Source organism: Ursus arctos, unplaced genomic scaffold (assembly GCF_023065955.2).
Source record: "Ursus arctos isolate Adak ecotype North America unplaced genomic scaffold, UrsArc2.0 scaffold_21, whole genome shotgun sequence".
NCBI classification, from domain to species: domain Eukaryota; kingdom Metazoa; phylum Chordata; class Mammalia; order Carnivora; family Ursidae; genus Ursus; species Ursus arctos.
Window position 1 is genome coordinate 29,102,529 of NW_026622886.1, and position 24,559 is coordinate 29,127,087.

The following is a 24,559-nucleotide window of genomic DNA, read 5'->3' on the forward strand; positions in this document are numbered from 1 at the left end:
TTTGCAGCGTACCCCTTATAGGACTCTGACACCAAAGCTCTAGTTTGCCATGGTACACAAACACCCTTAGTGGCTTCAGCACTTCCACCATCTTTATGGACTCCTACATGTTGACGTGATAAATATTATGTATCTTTCCAGTATTTCAATGCTTTTAAGAAACAAAATTTAATTATATTCAGCACTTTTAGTTGAATAGGGGCAAGGAGCATTCAGGTTATGTCCAGTCAGACATATTTTGTGATTTAGTTTGCTTGTTTGTTACGTTTTGAGCTTATATTTGGTAGGTTTTAATCTACAGAATTCCAAGGGCCTGAATTTGGGAAGTATTCCCTCACAGGGGTTTGATTTTGTTTCTGTATAGATCTGACTAAAAACTGTTCTGTCTCATTCAAGGTCATGGGTTAGTATGAACTTTTCAGGTTTAGCTCCCTGACCATGCAGGAGGCCCAATATTAGTCTCTAGATCCCACTGTGAGAAGCATTTGCCTCAGGACAACACTGTCTGCTACCTTATGGCTCCAGTTCCCTGCTCTGGTTTCAACTCCTCTTCTTCGTCTTTCCTTTTAACTTTTAGGTTTTGATTTTTCTTGAATCATAGAGATTTCCCTTATTTTTTGTGGACTCAGCAATGCTTAAAAAAATACATGTTCTAATTTAGCCAGGATCTAGCTGAACTATAGTAGGAGGGTTCCTCAGAAAAATCACATCTCCCACACCGCTAGAAATGGAAATCAAATACATGCTGTTTTGAAAAGAGAAACCATGCTTTGTTCCTCTACATCCCTCAAACTTCCAGTATTAAAAGACCATAGTAGGCAAAAAGATTGATTTATTTAATAAAATACATACTATATGTGTCAGAAAATATTGTCTTTACTGAAAAGACAGCAATTCTATGTATTGTTGCAATGATGAGAATAATTCACTCCTATTAACTTGACTAAGAAAATAGTCATACCTTTCTGTATGATACAGTGCATGGTTTAATGCTGATATTAACCAGCTAATATTGTCTTAGGAGTTTTTAATGCCATATACTGGATATCGGAAAGATCTCTAAATACAAGATAAGCTTATTTTTAAACAGTATGTTACATTTTCAAATTATATGCTCAATATCTTTTTTCAACTTCCAGATGCCTTTCCCGGTGAAGTATCTCTAAATTTAAAGCAATTATATATCAACAGTTAATCCTCAAGGACAGTGAAGATGGCTATATAAGTATCTAGCTCCCTTAAAATTCCTACTGGTGACATAAACAGAGAAACAATCTACAATATGAGAGGTATCAATTGTCCTTGAAATATTTCCATTTGATATAGAAATGGCAGAACCAGATTGGAAGATGCCACTAAAAGACTACCTACAGCCCTCCTCTGGTTAAAAACAAAACAAAACCAAAACGAAGCAAAAGTAAATGGAGGGATCTATGGAAGAATCACCTCAATACCCTGTAACACATTACAGCTGGGGGTAAACATGAAGGTATACCACAGGCTTTCAAAGGCTACAGCATTCATGTGATCTGCAGATCTGCAGTATCTGGAGTGCACTAACAATAGTAGAAGACTGCCTGGAATTAGACTGGGGGTGGGGTGGGGGAAGACCAAGTACAAATCTGTCCCTGACAAGAAGTGCTCCTAGGAGTGACTTCCTACCGAGGCCAGGGAAGAAGTTCAATAAAACCGCTGATGTAACTCTCCAGGGTCCTAGATCTTGCTCTACTTCATATAAACTTAGACGAAAAGTAAAATTACCTTTTGTCCCTCAGACTGGGCCTGAAGGACTCAGAGCACTAACACCAATTTCTGACAGTCTACATAACAGGTGGATATACAGATACTTCCGTTAGGCTGAACAAATGCATACAAATGACCAAGTCCAGAGGCAAAAAAAAAAAAAAAAGTGATTTCCCACCTTGTGCTCAGTTTTAAGAAAAACAAAACAAAATAAAAAAACCCCACAATTCCCTAGGAAACCCCCTAAGATATGCTTCTCGTGCTTCATTGGTAAGAACTGCATCTCATATCCATTCCTAAGTAAATAAAATTACCATAATTAATTGAGATTGAAAGTTACCTATTTCTGGAGTGCCTGGCTGGCTCAGTTTGGAAGAGCATGTGACTCTTAATCTCAGGGTTGTGTTCGAGCCCCAAGTTGGGCATAGAGATTACTTTAAAAAATAAAAAAGAAAGTCACTATTTCTGAGGCTACAGAAGGGCACAATCTTCCTAAAGACTGATGCCTTAACAAAATTATAGTTCAATTAGCAAGCAAGAAGAGATATGTGGATCTAGATAGGTAACTTTTCTACCTTTACAGGAAAACAACCAAAAGAATTTCTCTCTCCAACTTCGAGGAAAAGTAGTAATAAGTATTTCAAATTAATTATGACAATAATAATCAATATTAAAACAAAATACTGCAACAATTCAAGCTTGGGAAAATATATATGTTCTATAAAGCACTGCAATAAAACTGTTTCTGGTATTTCTTGTTCTCCTAGGAACTACTGGCTCATAATGTATAAATATTTAAAAGCAGTTTTTAAAACATATGGTATAACTTCAGTATTCATAATGACTCAAAGAGCTTTGAGGTATTTTTGAAAATTGACATTCATGGCAGACCACCACTATGGTCTACCACAGCATACTGGGTAAACATACCATGTAAAACACATACTGTTTACATAGTACATATCATCATAAAAAGTTGCACTGTACATACCAGACTTTTCTACTATACTATGTTGGACTATTAATAACTCAAATTTATATCCCAAAGGGCTACCATGCCCCAATTCAAACTTAAAAACAGCTGTGCAAACAAAGTGAGGGTGAGGGGCAGGTGTATAAGATATGAAGGGAGAGACACATGACATACTTGACCTCTCAGAGATATAATTTCATGGACCCAAGTGCTAGATATATGACAGGAAATATGCTAACTTTGTGCATGCAAACCTCTTGCCCTGTAAGTTAGTTTAATATAATGATCAAACTGTATAGTGATGGATTTCTATTTTAGTAAGGAATAGGAGAACTATATAGTATATACTGTATATACAAAATGAGACTATATCCATATTCTATCTACCCAAATAGTTACTGCTATATAGTCTGTAACAAACTGCTGTTGTCTGCCTTAACATACACACACACACACACACACACACACACACACACACCCCTGCTCTTCAGCAAAGTTAAGCTATCAAAATTCTAGTAGTATTCATAATAATTACCTTGAACATTCTCTTGCTTGTCCTAGCTTTTTCCCCTTGATTTTGTCTAGTTTATAGCCCTTAAGTTTATTATGCATTTATTACATGGTATCCTGCCTTCTGTGTTTGGTTTCCCCAGGTTTTATTCTGAGCTCCATACCTCAAGGACTTTTTTTGGGCTAATTACTCCAGCACTCTGCACTCTGGACTTTCATACACCCTCCTGGGCCCTTTTGAGTTCAGCCTTTGGTTTGGATCTGCAAACTGGCATGTGAGTAGTCTCTAAGTCTGTACATGGGAGAGGTTGAAATGACTATAAATAATACTGAATATATTTCTACAAATCATCTTTTAAAATTCTGTATGTCTCCTTATGGAACCCTAATAAATATCTTGTTTTCAAAAGAATTTTGAAAAGTTTTCAAAAGAACTACCTACAGAGCTTCTTAAAAATATTTATATTCAAGTGCTATTCCTGGAGATTATAATTCAAAAGGTCAGAAGGAGGTCCCTGGCATCTATATACTGAAAGGGTCATATTTGATCCACCTGGGCAGCCAGAATTGAGAAACACTGTTATAAAAATTGCAGGAGATGGTTCATATCTTCTTCCTTTTACTATAGCCAAGATAAGGCAGGAAAATGGAGATAAGGGCATGGGAAAGAGAAAAGGGAGTAAGTTACCTTTGCCATCTGGCTTTTGAGATGAGAAAATGTGGCAGTCCAAAGCTAGGCAAAACTGCAACAAATAAACAAATAAAGATTGCTTTTGTTACTCCTATCACTTATTTTTCTATATTTTTCTCCTATCTTTTGGCTCTCCACCTCTTTTCTTGACCTCTTAAGTATCTGGAGGTACTCGTGTTGTATACATCTCCACCTACTTCATCATAATACTCAGTCTTGTTGCTTTCTGCTTATTCTTTGCTTTACTGACAAGCAACACTCCTAACCTTCTGTTTGTTTCAGGTATGCATAAAGAAAGCAAGCGGCACTAAGATACTAATATTAGCTTTTGCCAGTTAAGCCTTGTAATTGTTTACCTGATAATCTCAATGATTCTCAGTCAAGATATTTTTGATAGGAAAGCCTTTCCCTGAATTAATCCTGCTTCCCTGAATTAATCCTGCTTGTAAAGAGGGAAAATGAGTCTGTAGCTGCCAGTCACTGTTGTTACAAACCTTCCTAACACTTTTTCTTATCTAAATCCTTGGGCTAAATGTCCTATCCACTCAGTGAACAATGGCAACTTCCACTCTAGAGAAGGTTGGGATGTCCAAGACCAATGCTTGAGATCTGTTAACTGAGAGACGTCCATTACCAGATTGTGAAAATTTGTAGTTATTCGGTTTAACTAATTTTCCCAGAAGACCCAAAGATTATTTTATGTTGAATAACTAGGTACTAAATAACTGAGAGAACCAAAGAGAGATTCTGGGGTAATGACTTATGGGTAAACTGAAATCAGAAAATGGAGGTGTCATTCACTCTAAAAGCTGCCCCCTTCTAACCACTGAAGTGACCATTAGGATTATCGTTATCACTGCTTCTGAGAATGACACAAGGAAAAATAGGATGGAAGAAAAGACAAAGAGAAACAGTGACTATGGAAAGCAAAGAGAAGGAAATGTGATTTTGAACACTTATCCCCCAAACCTTTGTATACTGTCTGCAATACCCTTCCCACTTCTTTGTCTAATTAACTCCTACTGATCTTTTAAGTCACAGTGGGTATTGCCACACTGGGAACATAACCTCAACTCCCACGCCCCCCCCAATCACAGACTAGGCTACATGTCATTTTGCTATAAGATAACACAGGTATAATATTCTGTCTTACAGCACTTATTCCACTCTTTTGAAACTAATGTTGGAGAATTAGGAACTAAGAGGGAAACACTCTTTCCATATTTTGTGTTCTCCAAACTCTACAGTGAAATGACCATCTGTTCATTAAATTCTGGCTTACTGAAAGAAAAGTCCCATTGTTTTCAGAAAATATAACTATTTAGGATTGAATAAATAAAAAATTGCATACGAAATACCTTGGAATCACTAAAAAGAATAAGGCAACATTGTATGTGCTGATCTGGAAAAATCACAATATATTAAGTGAAAAAAGTAAGGAAATGAACTGTTTATCTTTTGGTTCCCTAAAATATAAGAATATGAAGTGTGTACATATGTGTATACATTGTCTTTTCTGCAAAATTACACAAGAAACCAAAAATATGGGTTGGGAGACTTTATTTTCATTTTTAATATCTTTCTATATTTGAATTTTCTATTCTAAGTGATTTTTTGCAAATTAAGTTACTAACAGGGACTATCTGGTTCCTAGGATTAAGAGCTACTTTTTTATCCCTTGAGGGTGAAGATGATGTCTCATACATTTTAATATCATCACTGCTTAGCACAGTATGGAACATAGCTGGCATTCAATGAATATTGAACTCAACTGAACTCTGCTTGGCATCTATTTGAGTTTTTTACTTCTTTCCCAAAGTACTGACTTTTTAGGAGCCCCTCCCCATCTCTCTTTACTAGACATAAAGTGTCAAGTTCCATGTCTTGAAAATAGTAGCTAGTCGAGAAATGTTTATTCAATCATATTATCTCCTACCAGCATGACACGCAGGTACCAATGCAGTGATAGTGATTTTTTTTTCTATTGCTAGTCACTTGTTCTTAATTATCTATTCAACACACATTATGCAAACAGTGATCTCCATGTATCATGTTTGAGGCAATGTGCTTAGTTCTGAAGATACAAAAGTGAATAAAAGCCAGTATCTACACTCTAAAGACTCATAAATATATCAGCTCTTTCCATGGCAGGAAAGAAGTGGGAGTGACTGAAGATGTAGATGCACCTATCTTCCCTTCCCTTCAGATTCTTCAAAGGCCTCTCCACTGAACATGCCCTATGCAAATGTATTTTTCATTTTAGTTCAAATACATGGTCAATAAATACTTGTCAACAGTTTAATGCAATAACTCTTAGGAAAGGTACTGGGGCACCTGGGTAGCTCAGTCAGTTGGGCGGTCAACTTGATTTCAGCTCAGGTCATGATCTTGGCGTCCTGGGATTGAGCCAGCGTTGGGTTCCACACTCAGTGGAGATTGTGCTTGAGGACTCTCTCTCCGCCCCTCCCCCTCCCTCTGCTCACACATGCTTGTGTGCATGCTGTCTCTAAAATAAATAAATAGGGAGGAGGTGAAAAGATGGCAGAGGAGTAGGGGGCCCCTTTTTCAGCTGGTCCCCTGAGTCGGGCTGGATATCTACCAGACCATCCTGAACACCCGCGAAATCAGCCTGAGACGCAGGAAGATACATCTGGATCTCTACAAACGAACATCTCCAGTGCTGAGTATTGAGGTACAAGCAGAGAGTCATGAATCCGTGCACAGATATCGGAAGATAAACAGAAGGGGGAGGGAGCTGCCTCGCTTGGGAGCTGGGAAGCAGTAGCCACCTGCACTGGGGAGTGGGCCGGACTCGTGGACCGACACCCGCGAGAGAGCAGACAGATCCTGAGCCCGGAGTTCGCGACCAGACTGAAAACCAGAGCTCCGGAGTGCACACTCGAACTAGACTGAAACCGAGAGCTTGGGAGGGAGCGTGCGTGCACGACCAGACTGAAAATCAACGCTCCAGAGTGTGTGAACCACACAGAAATAAGGAGCTCGGGAGACCGCAGGGGAACCAAGGGCGGTTGGCAGTGTTAGAAGCAGAAAGGACAGAGACATGCCAGCCCTGGAAGTGAGGGCTGGGAAATCGGCTGTGGGGCGCACAACCCGGGATGCTGCAGGGTTTTTAGCAGAACCGACAGAAACAGAGTTAAAGTGGCCAGGAGAGCTCAGTGGAGAGCGGACTGCGATCTCTCTGTTCTGTCACAGAGGCTAGGATATGGCCACTGCTGCTCTGACTCTCAGAAGAGTCACAGAAAACCGCCAGGGAAAGCTGCCAGAGAACAAAAGCCCAGAGATACCAGTTCACATTGTGCCCATCCCCATCCCCCCTCGCAGGGGACGGGGCAACTCTACCAAACAGGGCTGCCTGAGTATCAGCGCGGCAGGCCCCTCCCCTAGAAGGCAGGCTGAAAAATAAAGAAGCCCACATCCCTAACGTCCCTATAAAACAAGTGCACACTGCCTGGGCCCTGGTCAATAATTTGGGCTCTGCGCATCCCTGCAACCTCTCCTCATCAGAATGATGAGGAGAAGAAATCCCCCCAAGCAAAGAAAAGATAATAAGTCTGTGGCCTCTGCCATAGAACTGATGGATATGGATATAACCAAATTGTCAGAAATGGAGTTCAGAGTAACAATGGTCAAGATGATGTGTAGGCTGGAAAAAAATATTAATGAAAATATTAACGAGAATATAGAATCTCTGAGGGTGGAAATGAGAGCGAATCTGGCAGAAATTAAAAATGCTATAAATCAAATGCAGTCTAAACTAGACGCTCTGATGGCCAGGGTAAATGAGGCAGAAGAACGAATTAGTGAATTGGAGGATAGGATGGTAGAAGAGAAAGTTAAAACAGAAACTTGCCTCAAAAAAATCCAACCTCAAGAATGTAGATTACGGGAGATTACTGACTCAATGAAACGTTCCAATATCAGAATCATCGGCATCCCCGAGGGGGTGGAGAAAGAGAGAAGTCTAGAAGAGATATTTGAACAAATTGTAGCTGAGAACTTCCCTAATCTGGCAAAGGAAACAAGCACTCATGTCCAAGAGGCAGAGAGGACCCCTCCCAAGGTCAACAGACCTACACCACGTCACGTCATAGTGCAATTTGCAAATATTAGATCCAAGGATACAGTACTGAAAGCGGCCAGGGGGAAGAAAATTCTTACGTACAGAGGGAAAAATATCAGAATAACGTCAGACCTGTCTACAGAGACCTGGCAGGCTAGGAAGGGCTGGCAGAGTATTTTCAAAGCTCTACCCGAGAAGAACATGCAGCCAAGGATCCTTTATCCAGCAAGGCTGTTATTCAGAATTGATGGAGAGATAAGGACCTTCCAGGATCGGCAGAAACTGAAGGAATTCGTAACCACCAAGCCAGCCCTACATGAGATATTAAGGGGGGGTTCTATAAAAGTAAAAAGACCCCAAGAGTGATGCTGAACAGAAATTTACAATCTATAGAAACAAAAACTTCACAGGCAACATGATGTCATTAAAATCATATCTCTCAATAATCACTCTCAATGTGAATGGCCTAAATGCTCCCATAAAACACCACGGGTTTCCAGACTGGATAAAAAGACATGACCCATCCATTTGCTGTCTACAAGAGACTCATTCTGAACCTAAAGATACATCCAGACTGAAAGTGAGGGATAGAAAACCATTTTTCATGCCAATGGACCTCAAAAGAAAGCTGGGGTAGCAATTCTCATATCAGACAGATTAGATTTTAAACTAAAGACCGTTGTTAGAGATACAGAAGGACACTATGCTATTCTTAAAGGATGTATCCAACAAGTGGATATGACAATTATAAATATCTATGCCCCCAACAGGGGAGCAGCTAGATACACAAGCCAACACTTAACCAGAATAAAGAGACATATAGATAATAATACGTTAATAGTAGGGGACCTCAACACTCCACTATCAGCAATAGACAGATCACCTAAGCAGAAAATCAACAAAGAAACAAGAGCTTTGAATGACATACTGGACCAGATGGACCTCATAGGTATATACAGAACACTACACCCCAGAACAACAGAATACTCATTCTTTTCAAATGCACATGGAACTTTCTCCAGAATAGACCATATACTGGGTCACAAAACAGGTCTCAACCAATACCAAAAGACTGAGATTATTCCCTGCATATTCTCAGACCACAATGCTTTGAAACTGGAACTCAATCACAAGGAAAAATTTGGAAGAAACTCAAACACTTGGAAACTAAGAACCATCCTGCTCAAGAATGATTGGGTAAACCAGGAAACTAAAAATCAATTTAAACAATTTATGGAGACCAACGAGAATGAAAACCCATCAGTCCAAAACCTATGGGACACTGCAAAGGTGGTCCTAAGGGGAAAATACATAGCCATCCAAGCCTCACTCAAAAGAATAGAGAAATCTAAAATGCAGTTTTTATATTCTCACCTCAAGAAGCTGGAGCTGGAACAGAAGAACAGGCCTAACCCACCACGAGAAGGCAGTTGCTCAAGATTAGAGCAGAGATCCATGAATTAGAAACCAGGAGCACAGTAGAGCAGATCAACAGAACTAGAAGCTGGTTCTTTGAAAGAATAAATAAGATCGATAAGCCACTGGCCAGACTTATTCAAAAGAATAGAGAAAGGACCCAAATTAATAAAATTATGAATGAAAGGGGAGAGATCACAACCAACACCAATGAAATAGAAGGATCATTAGAAACTTTTATCAACAGCTTTATGCCAATAAATTAAACAACCTGGAAGAAATGGATGCCTTCCTGGAAACCTATAAACTACCAAGACTAAAACAGGAAATTGATTATTTAAACAGACCGATTCATTATGAAGAGATTGAAGCAGTGATCAAAAACCTCCCCAAAAACAAGAGTACAGGGCCTGACGGATTCCCCAAGGAATTCTACTGAACATTCAAAGAAGAAATAATACCTATGCTCCTGAAGCTGTTTCAAAAAATAGAAACAGAAGGAAAACTACCAAACTCATTTTATGAGGCCAGTATTACCTTGATCCCCAAACCAGGCAAAGACCCCCATCAAAGAGAATTACAGACTGATATCCCTGATGAATATGGACGCCAAAATTCTCAACAAGATCCTAGCTAATAGGATCCAACAGTACATTAAAAGAATTATCCATCAAGACCAAGTGGGATTCATCCCTGGGATGCAAGGGTGGTTCAACATTCGTGAATTGATCAGTATGATAGATCATATCAACAAGAAAAGAGTCAAGAACCACATGATCCTCTCAATTGATGCAGAAAAAGCATTTGACAAAATACAGCATCCTTTCCTGATTAAAACCCTTCAGAGTGTAGGGATAGACAGTACATTCCTCAATTTCATAAAAACCATCTATGAAAAGCCTACAGCGAATATCATTCTCAATGGGGAAAAGCTGAGAGCCTTTTCCTTAAGATCAGGAACACGACAAGGATGCCCACTCTCGCCATTATTATTCAACATAGTACCAGAAGTCCTTGCAACAGCAATCAGCAACAAAAAGGGATAAAAGGTATCCAAATCGGCAAAGAAGTCGTCAAACTGTCTCTCTTCGCAGATGACATGATACTCTACATAGAAAACCCAAAAGACTCCACCCCCAAATTACTAGAACTTATAGAGCAATTCAGTAATGTGGTGGGATACAAAATCAATGCTCAGAAATCAGTTGCATTTCTATACATGAACAATGAGACTGAAGAAAGACAAATTAGGGAATCCATTCCATTTACAATAGCACCAAAAATCATACGTTATCTCGGAATTAACTTAACCAGAGACGTAAAGGATCTATATTCTAGAAACTACAAATCACTCTTGAAAGACATTGAAGAAGACACAAAAAGATGGAAAAATATTCCACGCTCATGGATCGGAAGAATAAACACAGTTAAAATGTCTATGTACCCAGAGCAATCTACACTTTCAATGCCATCCCGATCAAAATACCAATGACATTTTTCAAAAAACTGGAACAAACAGTCCTTATATTTGTGTGGAACCAGAAAAGGCCCCGAATCACCAAGGAATTGTTGAAAAGGAAAAACAAAGCTGGGGGCATCACATTGCCGGATTTCAAGCTATACTACAAAGCTGTAATCACAAAGATAGCATGGTACTGGCACAAAAACAGACACATAGACCAATGGAACAGAATAGAGAACCCAGAAATGGACCCTCGGCTCTTTGGGCAACTAATCTTTGACAAAGCAGGTAAAAAACATCCAGTGGAAAAAAGTCTCTTCAATAAATGGTGCTGGGAAAATCGGACAGCTATATGCAAAAGAATGAAACTTGACCACTCTCTCACACCATACACAAAGATAAACTCCAAATGGATGAAAGACCTCGATGTGAGACAGGAATCCATCAAAATCATAGAGGAGAACATAGGCTGCAACCTCTTTGATCTCGGCCACAGCAACTTTTTTCATGACACATCTCCAAAAGCAAGAGAAACAAAAGAAAAAATGAACTTGTGAGACTTCATCAAGATAAAAAGCTTCTGCACAGCCAAGGAAACAGTCAAAAAAACTAAGAGGCAGCCCACGGAATGGGAGAAGATATTTGCAAATGACACTACAGATAAAAGACTGGTATCCAAGATCTACAAAGAACTTCTCAAACTCAATACACGAGAAACAAATAATCAAATCAAAAAATGGGCAGAAGATATGAACAGACACTTCTCCAATGAAGACATAAAAATGGCAAACAGACACATGAAAAAATGTTGAAAATCATTAGCCATCAGAGAAATTCAAATCAAAACCACACGAGAGACTGTGGACTATGAGAAACAAGCTGAGGGCCTCAGAGAGGAGGGGGGTGGGGGAATGGGATAGACTGGTGATGGGTAGTAGGGAGGGCACGTATTGCATGGTGCACTGGGTGTTATGCGCAACTAATGAATCATCGAACTTTGCATCGGAAACCAGGGATGTACTGTATGGTGACTAACATAATATAATAAAAAATCATTAAAAAAACCCAAAAAACCCACATTGAGATACCACCTTATGCCAGTTAGAATGGCAAAAATTGACAAGGCAAGAAACAACAAATATTGGAGAGGATGTGGAGAAAGGGGATCCCTCTTACACTGTTGGTGGGAATGCAAGTTGGTACAGCCACTCTGGAAAACAGTGTGGAGGTCCCTTAAAAAGTTAAAAATAGAGCTACCCTATGATCCAGCAATTGCACTACTGGGTATTTACCCCAAAGATACAGACGTAGTGAAGAGAAGGGCCATATGCACCCCAATGTTCATAGCAGCTTTGTCCACAATAGCTAAATTGTGGAAGGAGCCGAGATGCCCTTCAACAGACGAATGAATTAAGATGTGGCCCATATATACAATGGAATATTACTCAGCCATCAGAAAGAACAATTATCCAACATTTGCAGCAACATGGACAGGACTGGAGGAGATTATGCTAAGTGAAATAAGTCAAGCAGAGAAAGACAATTATCATATGGTTTCACTTATTTATGGAACATAAGAAATAGCAGGGAGATCGGTAGGAAAAGGAAGGGAAGAATGAAGAGGGGGTAAACAGAAGGCGGAATGAACCATGAGAGATTGTGGACTCTGGGAAACAAACTGAGGGCTTCAGATGGGAGAGGAGTGGGGGACTAGGATAGGCCAGTGATGGGTATTAAGGAGGACACATATTGCATGGTGCACTGGGTGTTATACGCAAATAATGAATCATGGAACATTACATCAAAAACTAAGGATATACTGTATGGTGACTAACATAACATAATAAAAAATTATTATTAAAATAAATAAATAAATAAATAAATAAATAAATAAATAAATAAATCTTCTAAAAAATGATATAAAATGGACTGGCAAAGAAGTAAGTAATCATTCTCTTAAATTTTTCTATACTCGGGCAAGCAGCTTTTACCAAGTCCTTTAGGAACAGAATTAAAGAACTAGACATCAAATGAAAAATGTACCAATGGTACTTCCTGGTTGCCATAAAATAATGAGTCAGTTAAATCCGAATTTCTTTACATGTTCAACAAAAAACAGAGAGAGAATAAACAAAATTATTCATAAGCCACAACTACACTACAAATTTTGATTTTAATGTAAGTTAGTAAAGAAACATCCTAAACTAGCAGAACTAGCTGAGAGGATCACTCCAGAGGGAGAATCAAGTGGGGGAAAATGGGTGTAAGACAGAATAGAGTACAAAGCCAAAAAAGAACATCCCATCCATGGTGGGAAATATTGAGGTTAGGTCTGAGACCTGACGATATAGAGCAATGGCTGCAAAGGTCCAGCAGGACTGGAGATGGCAGTCCTAAGATGATACTGCCTGAAGAGGTCCTTTGGGAGGGGAAGGCATCTCTGGGGGAATGATGATGATGAAATGAAAGAGGGAAGACGACAGCTGAAATTAAAGATCTTACACTGTAGGACAATACTTCTGAATTGAAGAATACACCAGGCATCTATACCTATCCCAAATGAGCCAATTATTAAAAACAACAACAACAACAACCCATTTCACTGTACCTACAGAACAAGAAGCTGTTGAATTGAGAACCAAACCTCTCCTACATAAAATCTTTTGCTATTGCTGATGGAGGAAAACACTACTCATTTAATATTTTAAAACTGTACAACTGTTACTGTATTGAAGGTCATTCATTTCTTTTAGGAAAGATGTACAGTAAGACTGTAAAATAATGTAAATATTTGTGTATATATTTTGGTATAAATACTTTTTTTTTCTATTTCAGGTTCACTTTTCCCCCAAAATTTTTACGTTGAAAATTTTTGTACTCAGAGAAAAGTTGGAAATAATGGCATAACAAATATATATATTCTCCATGTAAATCAAACTGTTGTTAACTTTTTGGCCAATTTGCTTTCTCTCACTTGGGATGTATCTCTAAATATTCACAACTTTACTTTTGTCCACCTTTTCCTAAAAGATACTTTTTAAAGACCCATAAAAGAATTCAAACACAATTAACTTTTATTTCACAAAAATCTTTGTCAGTTTTAAGGATGACCCCTGTTTCATCCGGTCAAATTTCAGGAGAATTATACAATCATAATTTTTACCTCTTGGACATGACTAAATGAAAAATAATTAAAATTTCATATTCATCTGGGTTTTAAAACTGAGAAGAGCATACAATACCATTCATATGCACACATCTTCCTGATGTAAAAATTCTTAACAAGGGATGGTGGATGTTGATAAAGGCTTCATTATACTAATAGAAAAAGAGAACTGCTAATGTTAATAGACCAAATAATCACCTAATCTGAAGCAGTAGTTTTGAAAGCATCTGTCATGGAGAGATAGAACATATAAAATGGATTAGACAGAAGAGTTTCAGGGGCTGCTCTGGATGAAGGGCTATGAGATGCTTCAAGTCCTACCAAAGTACTCTGTATTTTGTTCCTCAGGTACGTTCTCAGTCCAGGGAGTAGTCTGAATGCTATTTTGATGCAACTGCACAGTTATGCAGATTTTTAAAATCAGAGTATGTTGACTTTTCAAAATACAGTAAGGAATTTTTTTTTTGAAAAATATCAATATAGCTTACAAAACGGAGGCTTTAGAAATGAAGGCGGACTTTGCAACTATATATTCATCTTAAAATAACTTAGCTTTAAAATGTTTACATATTTGCAGTTTTTAGCATTCATTAAGACCATTTTATGAAGAAAGAAACTATAATAAAATACATACGGTGATAGCACATCAAATTTCATTTGATGTAACATTAAAATTATAAGAATATTAGATCAGGTAGTCTCTCAACTGTTAATTCAAAATATTGGTAACAATAAAAAAAAGAAGAGATAGAAAACAGCCATTATGTTCAAATAAATATAATTAAGAGATATGGGAAACTTTGTACCTTTATGTGGGTTTTCAAACTCTTCAGATAAGAGATGGTAGCAACAACCCACACTGCAAACTCCCTTGATTTCAGACTTGGAAGTAAATATTCGCAGGGTATTTGGAGCAAGATCACCGCAAGTATGTAGACCTACCATCAAACAATCCTTCAAGAATGAGAAGAAAAAATAAACTTTGGCAATTTAGAGGAAAGCTAAAAAAACATTTCAGGTGAAGATTTTAAATGTTCATTAGAATATTAAAAATGATCAAATTCTACCTTGAAATGTAGATGTTTTTTATTTTACATGAATAATTATTTCCTTTATAGGCAAAATGACTATGATCTTTCATCACAGCTAACATTCTTTTGAGTTGATTTTCTAATTTTTTTGGTTCCTTATCCATTTGAATTTTCTCTGATCTCTTTTACAACTAATATTTGCTTAATAACTGGCCAAATTAAAGATTGGACAAACAAACGAAGCATGTATTACTAGGACAAACTTGCGATTTGAGACACATTTATAGCTGCTGGTCAATATTTTTATTTACTTCTTTACAAACTGCCTACCAAAGCTTATAAAATGTTATAAAGAATAAGTGGTGCTAAGTTGGCATTGAACACCAAAAAAGTATAGTTTATTCATTACATCAAATATAGCAACATTAAATTCAATAAAAAATTTTTGTTTTAAATGTATACACTTAGAGAATGGGCGCACACATACACTCACAGACAGTAATCAATATACCAAGTTTGTTCTAACTCTTCAGTGTCTCTAACTTCCTCATCTATAAAATGAGGATAATAATAGCATCCACCTCAATGGGTTGTTGTAAAACTTAAGCTAATACTGGTAAATGACTTAGTACAATCTCTGGCACACAATAAAATTCAGGAAATGTGTTCTATTCTTATCATCATCATCATGTTATTATAAATTCAAAATAACAGACATGCTGTGAATAAAGTATATTTTTATATTTTTATAACTATCTTCAGAACAAATACAATCATTTTATTTAAGTTATTCTACTAAGAATGTTTTTTTAGCCCATGTATTCTAAACCTTAAGCAAAGCTTAAGTCTAAACTTCCTGAACAAAAAAATTGTACCTATAAGTAGCTTTGACCTGATAGAACATTCAGTTGCTTCAACCGCCACTGTCTTCAAAGTTTTTGGAGTATTGGGTAGGTTTTATTTAGACGTTGTAACATTTTAAGTAGAAAGGAATTTAGAGAGGAAGGGTCTATTGCTAATTAGGGGTAGAACAACAGAGGTATAAATCTCTCTCTTTAAACTTAGCTTAGCTCTCCCTAAAGGTAATACAAGAATATTTAATATCGTTCTTTACTATATTCATCATATAATATTAGTTAATAATATTATCTGCTGGCAGATAAAAATATGCAATCACTATTTTATCCTAATAGTAAAATATTTAAGTATTGTATATGTGTGTTATGGGGAGGGGAGGGAAAATATTGGTTAATTTGGGTTATTAAATTGCTAATTCATTACAGGACTCAAGAAACATTCTTCCAGCTAATCTTATATTAGATTCTTACAATAGTTTGCATATAGCCTCTGATCATATTTCTTGGTCCTTTAGATTAATGTAATCAAATAAGATTAAGGTAAGTAAGCTACTATTAAAATGTAATTCTATGTCTTAGGGCATTTTTACAAATAACATTAAGGAATTCAAAAGTGAAATTACCTCCAAATCTTTGATAATATCATGTAGTTCTGAATCAGCAGTGATAAAAGATGTTAAAGGTGAATATATATTTGATTCATTTGACTTTGATGTCAGTTTTCTTCTCTCTTTATTTGCTTCAGACATTTTTCTCTTAGCTGTTTGGAATGAAGCAGGTTCTACAGCATTAATAGGCAAAAGGTCTATAAGGGAAAAGGCATTTTCAAAACACAAGTTTTCTTCTCCATGTGAATACATATGTAGGTTTTCCATTTGTGTTCTAATGTTAGAAATTATAGAATCCGAAAAATCTGGCAAAAAATCTGAGGTAGACATCTTTTCTTGATTTTCAGGACTGTTGTTACATATTCCCTCAATATCTACTTTATACTTAATTTCATCTTGCACTTTCCTTTCTTTTGCCATTTTTAATGCCAGTCCATTGGCATCTAATTTTGATCGAGTATGATAGACTTTCCAATGTTTCTTCAATTTCCTGTTTCTCTCCTCAGCTCCATGAGTATTGGTATTTGATGAATCAATTCCATAAACTTTTAAGCCATACTTCAAGGACAAAAAAGAGCTTAGGTAGCCTTTTCCAGAACCCAGGTCAATTACCTAAAGTAAGAAAAACAGAATGAAATAAAGAATTTTAGTCAGATGAGAACAGAAAGCATTCTCAATATCTCTTCTAAAAGCAAGTAAAGAAATGGCTATATAATTTATACAACCTGTTTGTTTTTTAATTTTTTGATTCCTATTTAAAAACCAACCATTTTCATCATTTTTATTAGACATTTTAAAAGAGGTTCTAGACAGTATAATAAGTCAAGGAAAAGATGTAAAAGATACAAATATGGGAAATAAAACTGCCTTTCTTCATAGATGACATGAGTGCGTCTGCAGAAAATCTAAAGGAATATACAAAACTAACAGAACTAGCAAGTGAATTTAGCAATGTGTCAGGATACAGGATTATTAGAAATTAATAATGAACCATCAGAACATAAACAATACAGTAGCAAAGAACAATTAGAAAACAAAATTTAAAACCAATTGAATTAAAATAGCAAAAAAATAGAATATCTAGGAATAAATTTAACAAAGGTTCAGCAAGGCCTAGTCACTAAAAACTATAAAAGCAGAGAAAAAATTTAAAAGATCTAAATAAAGATACACCATGTTCACAAAATGGCAGACTCAAAATGAAGATGTCAGTCCCCCCAAAATGACTTACAGATTCAACACAATCTTAATCAAAATAACAGCAGGGTTTCTTTAAAAAAAAACTGACAAGTAGATACTATAGTTTATATGAAAACACAGAGTACCTAGAATAACCAAAACAATTTTGAAAAAGAATAAGGTTGGAAGACTTACCCTGATTCAGGAATTAATATAAAACTACAGTAATCAAAAACAGCATAGTGCAGGTATAAAAACAGATAAATAAATCAACAGAAAAGAACAGTATACAGAAATAGACCCAAACTTATATAATTGATTTTTGACAAAATGGCTATGGTAATCCAATAGAGAAGACAATCTTTTCAACAAATGGTGCTGGTATAATGAATGTCTGTGTGGGGAAAAAAGTGAACTTTGCCTGTCACAGAGCAAACACAAAACTTAATTAAAAATGTATCACAAATCTAAATGTGACAGTAATAACTACTAACTTCTGGAAGAAAGCATGAGAACATCTTTGTGACACTGAAGGGGCAAAGATTTCTTATGTAGGACATAAAAAATCTTTGCTAAAAAGAACTCATTGAAAAAATGGACTTCATTAAAATTAAAAATTTTGCTATTAAAAATACAGTTAAAAGAAGAAATATTTGCAAAATATTTATCTGACCAATGGTTTGTATCCCGAATATACAAAGAACTCTTACAACCCAAAAAGAAGACAAACAACTTAAAAACTGGCAATATATTTGAATGCACTCTGGACAAAAGAAGATATACAAATGGCCAATATGAAAAGGAGTCTGATACCACTAGTTATCAGGGAAATGCAAATTAAAATCATAATGAGATATACACAAATGTAAAATGGTACAGACGCTTGAAAAACACTGGAAGTTTATCATAAAGTTAAAACATACACCTATTATATGACCTACAAACCCCATTTCAGGCTCTTTGCCAAAGATAAATGAAAACATGTTCACACAAAGTCTTGTATGTGAATATTCATGGGAGCTAAAAAAAAATGGTAACATCTCAAATGTCTATCAACTTGTAAATGGCAAAACAAATTGTAGTACATCTATACCATGGCATAAAGAAAAACAAAAAGTAAATACAACACTGATGATTCTCAAAAGTTGTGCTGAAGGAAACAATTCAAACAGAAAACTCCTCATCCTATTTGACTCCATTACACAATGTTCTAGAAAATTCATAACTACAAGTAGGTCAGGGGTTCAGTAGGTAAAGCATATGACTCTTGGTCTCAGGGTCAGGAGTTTGAACCCTATGATGGGGGTAGACTTTACTTCAAAACAACAACTATAAGCAGGTCAGTAGTTACGTGAGAGTGGAGAAAAATATCTTGCGGAAGGGCATAAGGAAACTTTTTATGGTGACAAATATTTTTTATTATGGTGGTGGTTACACAACTGCACACACCAAATTCATCAAAATGTACACCTAGAATTGGTGAAGATGTAAACTATACCTCAATAAAACTAAAAATAAGAGAAATAAAATATCACCAAGATTGTTACTCTACTGCCATGTCATTTCATAAGAAATAAATGAACACCGAAATAAATTACAGGAACACTACCATAAGAAATCAGTATCTAGGAGTGACTAGGTGGCTCAGTCGTTAAGCAACTGCCTTCAGCCCAAGGCATGATCCCAGGGTCCTGGGATCCAGACCCACATTGGGCTCCCTGCTCTGCTGGGAGCCTGCTTCTTCCTCTCCCACTCCCCCTGCTTGTGTTCCCTCTCTTGCTGGCTGTCTCTCTCTCTGTCAAATAAATAAACAAAATCTTAAAAAAAAAAAAAAAAAAAAAAAAGAAATCAGTATCTAAACTTCTGTCCATCCTAAGATCAGTTAAACCCTGATATAAGTATGAGTAACTCAAGGAAACACTCTTATATTTGAAGTAATGCCATTAATTAAATCCTCAAAAATTTTAGGTTCTTACAATTCAAGCAGTTCATAGGTAAGACTCCAATAAATAATTCCTATAAATATGCTTACAAAGAATTCCCTCTGCCCTTTTTAAGTTCATTTCTGGGCTAGGTTTATGGGAAATACAGAAGCATTTTATATCTTGATTTTAAGGAATTACAATCTAACTGAAGATACCATACCCATACTCATGAATACAAGTGCTATACAGTAGAAACTATTAGTCCGTTCTCCCATATCTGAATCTCCACAGAAAGCAAAGCTCTCTATTCCTTTCCTTCTGTGAAACACACTTACTGATGCTGATGACAACCTTAAAGTTAGCAACCAGTGGGTTGCTTACAAGCGTCAGCACATTTGTTCCTACCAATGTAAATGTCTTCTTACCAAGAGGTAACTGAGTTTGTTCCTGTATCTGTTTGTGGCAATTCCACTTGTGAATCAAGAATATTCTGGCTGCAAGTAACAGGACATCAAGTTTTGAACAATGAAGAAAATTCACCTCACTTAAGAAATCTGTCAGTACAATGGCTGAACTGTTAAGAGGCTCAACTACATACAGCCTTTGGTGCATCTTATTTGTAATTTCTCTGGTTGTACAATGGCTGTGGAAACTCTAAGAATCATGCCTTCACAATATATCTAAAAACCTTTTCAATAACGGGCGAATTTTCCTAGGAAATCTGTCAGTTGACTTATACTCCTATTTTATTAATCCAAGTTGAATTTTATCCCCCTCCAAATTGGTCTTTTAGTAGCATATGTAGTGTCAGCAATACAATGAAAGCCTCTATGCAATTAAGTAACATAAGGCATACAACTTTTTGCCTTGAAACTATCTGGTCTGAATAGCAAAATCTTCACCATCCTGATCTCCTATCCCTCACTCACAGCAGTCTTTTCCTTCCTGATCATTTTATGGGTTTGAAAATGAAGGATTTTCTAGTCCAATGCCTGGTGGGAGGTATCTTCCTAGTCTCCTAATTCTGTTTAGAAGAATCTCCCACAGAAACATTGTTACACATAGTGGTGACATTTCTTAAGACTATTAGTACAGTAATACACTTCATATAGAAGAGTTATATGTTTTTTTGAGTCTGCTTTTTTTGAATAAAAATTGTATTTAAGGTATACAATATGATGTTTTGATATACATAGTGAAATGATTACTACAGCAAGCTAATTAACATAGCCACCCCTTCACACAGTTACATCTTTTTTGTTTTGTTTTGTTTTTAAGTAAGGAGGTTCATAGTATCTTTTTTTTTTATTAGTTTCAGAGGTAGAATTTAGTGATTCATCAGTTACATATAATACCCAGTGGTCATGACATCAAGTGCCCTTCTTACTGCCCATCTCCCAATTATCCCTCCCCCCGGCCTCCAGCAACCCTCAGTTTGTTTCCTAGAGTTCAGCATCTAGAAGAGTTATATTTTGTTGTGTGACCTAGAAATCTAATTACCATTCTAGGCTAATGACTTTCAAATTTATAATTCTAGTATGAAATTCTCCCATGAACTTCAACCTCATATAACCAACAGTGTACTAAACATTTCCACTTGAATATCTAAAAAGAATCTCAAATTTAATGTCTTTAAAACTAAGTTCTTGATATTCTCTGTAAAACCTGCCCTTCCCATAATATTCTCCATCATAGTTAATGATATCTCCATACTCAATTCCAGGTGGAAATGACAACTCCTTTCTTTCTCTCATACCCTCCATGTGAAATGTGAGCAAATCCAGAACCTTAGCAAGGGCACCCTAACCCTGCCTTACTGCAACAGGCTCCTCAAGAGTCTCCCTGCTCCTTTCCCTCAAGGCGATACTCAAGAAGCTAAACCAAGTCTGATCCTGCCACTCCTCTTAGCAAAAATCTCTCAACTCTTTAATCTTATCTCTTGTTCACTAACCTCCTTTGTTATTGGGATTTATGCCTTAACTCTGAAAACTCTTCACATGTTCCCATAGGAGCCAATTTCTGAAAAGAACCAGCTTGAATGTTCACAAAAAGTATGGTAAAAAGGGCAAAGACAGTGAAAATATCTGCTTTGTAAGAGCCCTCAACATAGCAACCAGAGTGATCCAGTGTCCAAAGGTTTCTCATCTCACTCAGGGTAAAAGCCCAAAATATCACAGTGGCCTCTAAGACTCTACAACTTTATGACCTGCCCTCTACTGCTCGAAACCCAGCTCCTACTACTTTGCGCTTGCTCTCTCCACTGGAGCTGATCTGGTTTTCAGGTTGTTTCAAGAACACACCAAACATATTCCTACTCTAAGGCCACTGAGCATGTTATCCCCTCTATCTGAAAAGTTTTTTGTCCAGGTATTCTAATAGGTAACTCTCTTTCTTCCTGAGGAGGCCTGAATTCTAATGAGTTTAAAAAGAGTTCTTACTTGTTCCTCTCTTCCTAACCAAAAATGTTAATCTTCCATCTCTGAATTAGTGACTTCCTTTGCTTTTTATTTATTTTTCTCTTTAAAGTATATCAACATATACAAAAAAATTTATAATCACTTTATTATCTATCTCTCCCATTAGAATATAAATGCCATGGGGCAAGGATATCTGTCATTAGTTTTGTTCACTATTGCATCCTCAGTATCTATCTGTAACAGTGCATGGCACATGGTAGGAGCTAATGAAATATCTGTTAAATGGATGCATGCATGCAGGTATGAATGAATGAACATATTTTGGAAATAAAAATTAGGAAGCCTTGGTAATGTGAGTGAGAGAGGCAAGGCTTTTGGCATGTAGGAAGCAATGTGGCTGAGGCAAAAATGAATTGTTTTGTTTTCTTCTCTGGTGTCTATGGTCACTAGTAAAGTTAGATATTTCAGAATCTGGGTTTCCATCTATCTGCCTGAAGTCTGTATTTATTAAATCTGCATTTTAAAAGTAAAAGCTGTACAAACGTAATAGATCTTAAACTTTACTACTGTGAGAATCACATACTGCTATAAAGTGATTTCAAGAGAAAGACTGTAAATCTTTAATTCAGGTTATTTCATTTCCTAAGAACAGGCCTCAGTGTTATAATAAAGTCCCCTGAAAGCAGGTCTAACATGATACATTAAAGTATTTCAAAATTTTTTTCTCTGTACTTTAGGAAAAAAAATAATCTGCTGTATGAATTTAAAGTTATTATGTAAAATAAGAATAAAAGTAGTCTAAGTGTAAAGTTAGGAAGCACAACAATAAATAGCACTTATCTTAGTTTCGGTTATCACAGAGCAGATTCTACAACAAAAATTTAAGTATAAGCAAATTATTTGGGAGGGAAGCAGAGAACTGAAAAAGAAAAAGGAAGGCAGCCCAATCAAAGGTGTGCTATTAAGAAAGGCACCACTTTAGGAGCTAGTGTACAACACATACCTCAGAATCATCCCACCTGAAATGTCGAGAAGTTGATGTATTTGTATATCAACTTTCATCATTCATTAATTCAAGGCTGTTCAAGGGGAAGAACTAATTCCCAGAACCTGTATACAAGTAGTGCTTTGCTTTGGCAGCTAGAGAAAACCCATGGGGAAAAATGCAGACATTGCCAGGTAGAAGGCAGGCTGGCACACCACGAAATGTCTGAGAAAATTTGGGTTAGGCATCCAACAGTTATCTGCTATAACAATGAACCTACCAGCCATCCTACGAACGAAAATATGAGTATTTCCACTGCACATAACTGTTTTCCTTCCATATCTCATCTCGCTGCTTCCTCAACCAAAAGTAATAACTCTTCTCAAATTATGATGCCCTTGCTTCTTTAATAGCTGTTTCACATGCATTTTTTGCATTAAGAAGACACCATTATTTTGCTTAAAAGCTTTAAAAAAAATGGTACCATAAAATATGTAATCTTCTTTAAACTGTTTCGTTTTCTACTCAATTTTATGTTTCTAATGTCCATCCATCTAATATATGGCAGTTTAAATTTTACTGTGTAATTGCCCCTTTTACTCCAGCTGAGTATCACTGTCATGGTAAGCCTGTTACTGATTCAGGTAGGTACTGCTAGGTATGATATGCTAAAGAAAAGGTTGAAAATTACTGGCTTAGCTCTTGCCCCTAGCCCCTAACCTAGAGATCTATGCTGCCACAAGCGGCTCTGCATGCCTAGGCCAAACTGTGATAGTTTTCTAATCATCCTCAAACTCTCTACAAGTCTGGGAGAATCTATGGAGAAGATTTTAACGCCTAACAGAAATTGAAGGATGGAAGATTCTGACTACCCCCACAGATGCTCTTCTGAGATAAGAAAAATAATTTACTATTTTTACAAGCTAGGGATAAGAAAAATAACTCACTGTTTTTATAGGTCAATATAGGCAATATTTGATTTTATTTTAATATCTGTTTCAGACATTACTGTTTCACAAAAGTTACTTTTCACAACAGGAATGCACTGTGATTCTGACACTGTGAAAGAATCCGAGTCCTAAAACATAGTTTCTTTGCGTTACTATAATGACCACAGCTTGGTAACCCAGGTTCTGAGAACACCCAGTGGCAAACAATTTTGCAGAATGTCATTATCATAATGCTGCCTCAAATTGGAAACTTATTGAAGATAATTTAAAAGAGTAAAATTTGTGGCAAAACATGAATAGTCATATCTTATTTTTAGCATAAATTTGCTATAATCACACTGTATTGGGAAATGAGAGCACATATTTAAAGTGTCTGACATGGGGCGCCTGGGTGGCTTAGTTGTTAAGCGTCTGCCTTTGGCTCAGGGTGTGATCCCAGAGTCCTGGGATCAAGCCCCGCATTGGGCTTTCTGCTCTGCTGGGAGCCTGCTTCTTCCTCTCCCACTCCCCCTGCTTGTGTTCCCTCTCTCACTGGCTGTCTCCCTGTCAAATAAATAAATAAAAT

The 24,559-nt window shown here is 36.7% G+C and overlaps 1 protein-coding gene across 10 annotated transcripts in view; it reads right to left on the minus strand.

Moving 5' to 3' along the window:
• METTL25 (methyltransferase like 25) overlaps positions 1–24,559 on the minus strand; it is a 137,405-nt gene that overhangs the window by 88,749 nt on the left and 24,097 nt on the right. For all 10 annotated transcript variants that reach the window (XR_008960785.1, XR_003316607.4, XR_003316606.4 and 7 more), the window contains 2 exons: positions 16,554–17,150; positions 14,849–14,996 (listed from right to left, as the gene is read on the minus strand). Coding sequence is in view for 3 of the 10 variants with exons in the window: in XM_026499951.4 (XP_026355736.2) it covers positions 14,849–14,996; positions 16,554–17,150 (745 nt within the window). In the remaining 7 variants the exon portion in view is untranslated. The remainder of the gene's footprint in view (positions 1–14,848; positions 14,997–16,553; positions 17,151–24,559) is intronic.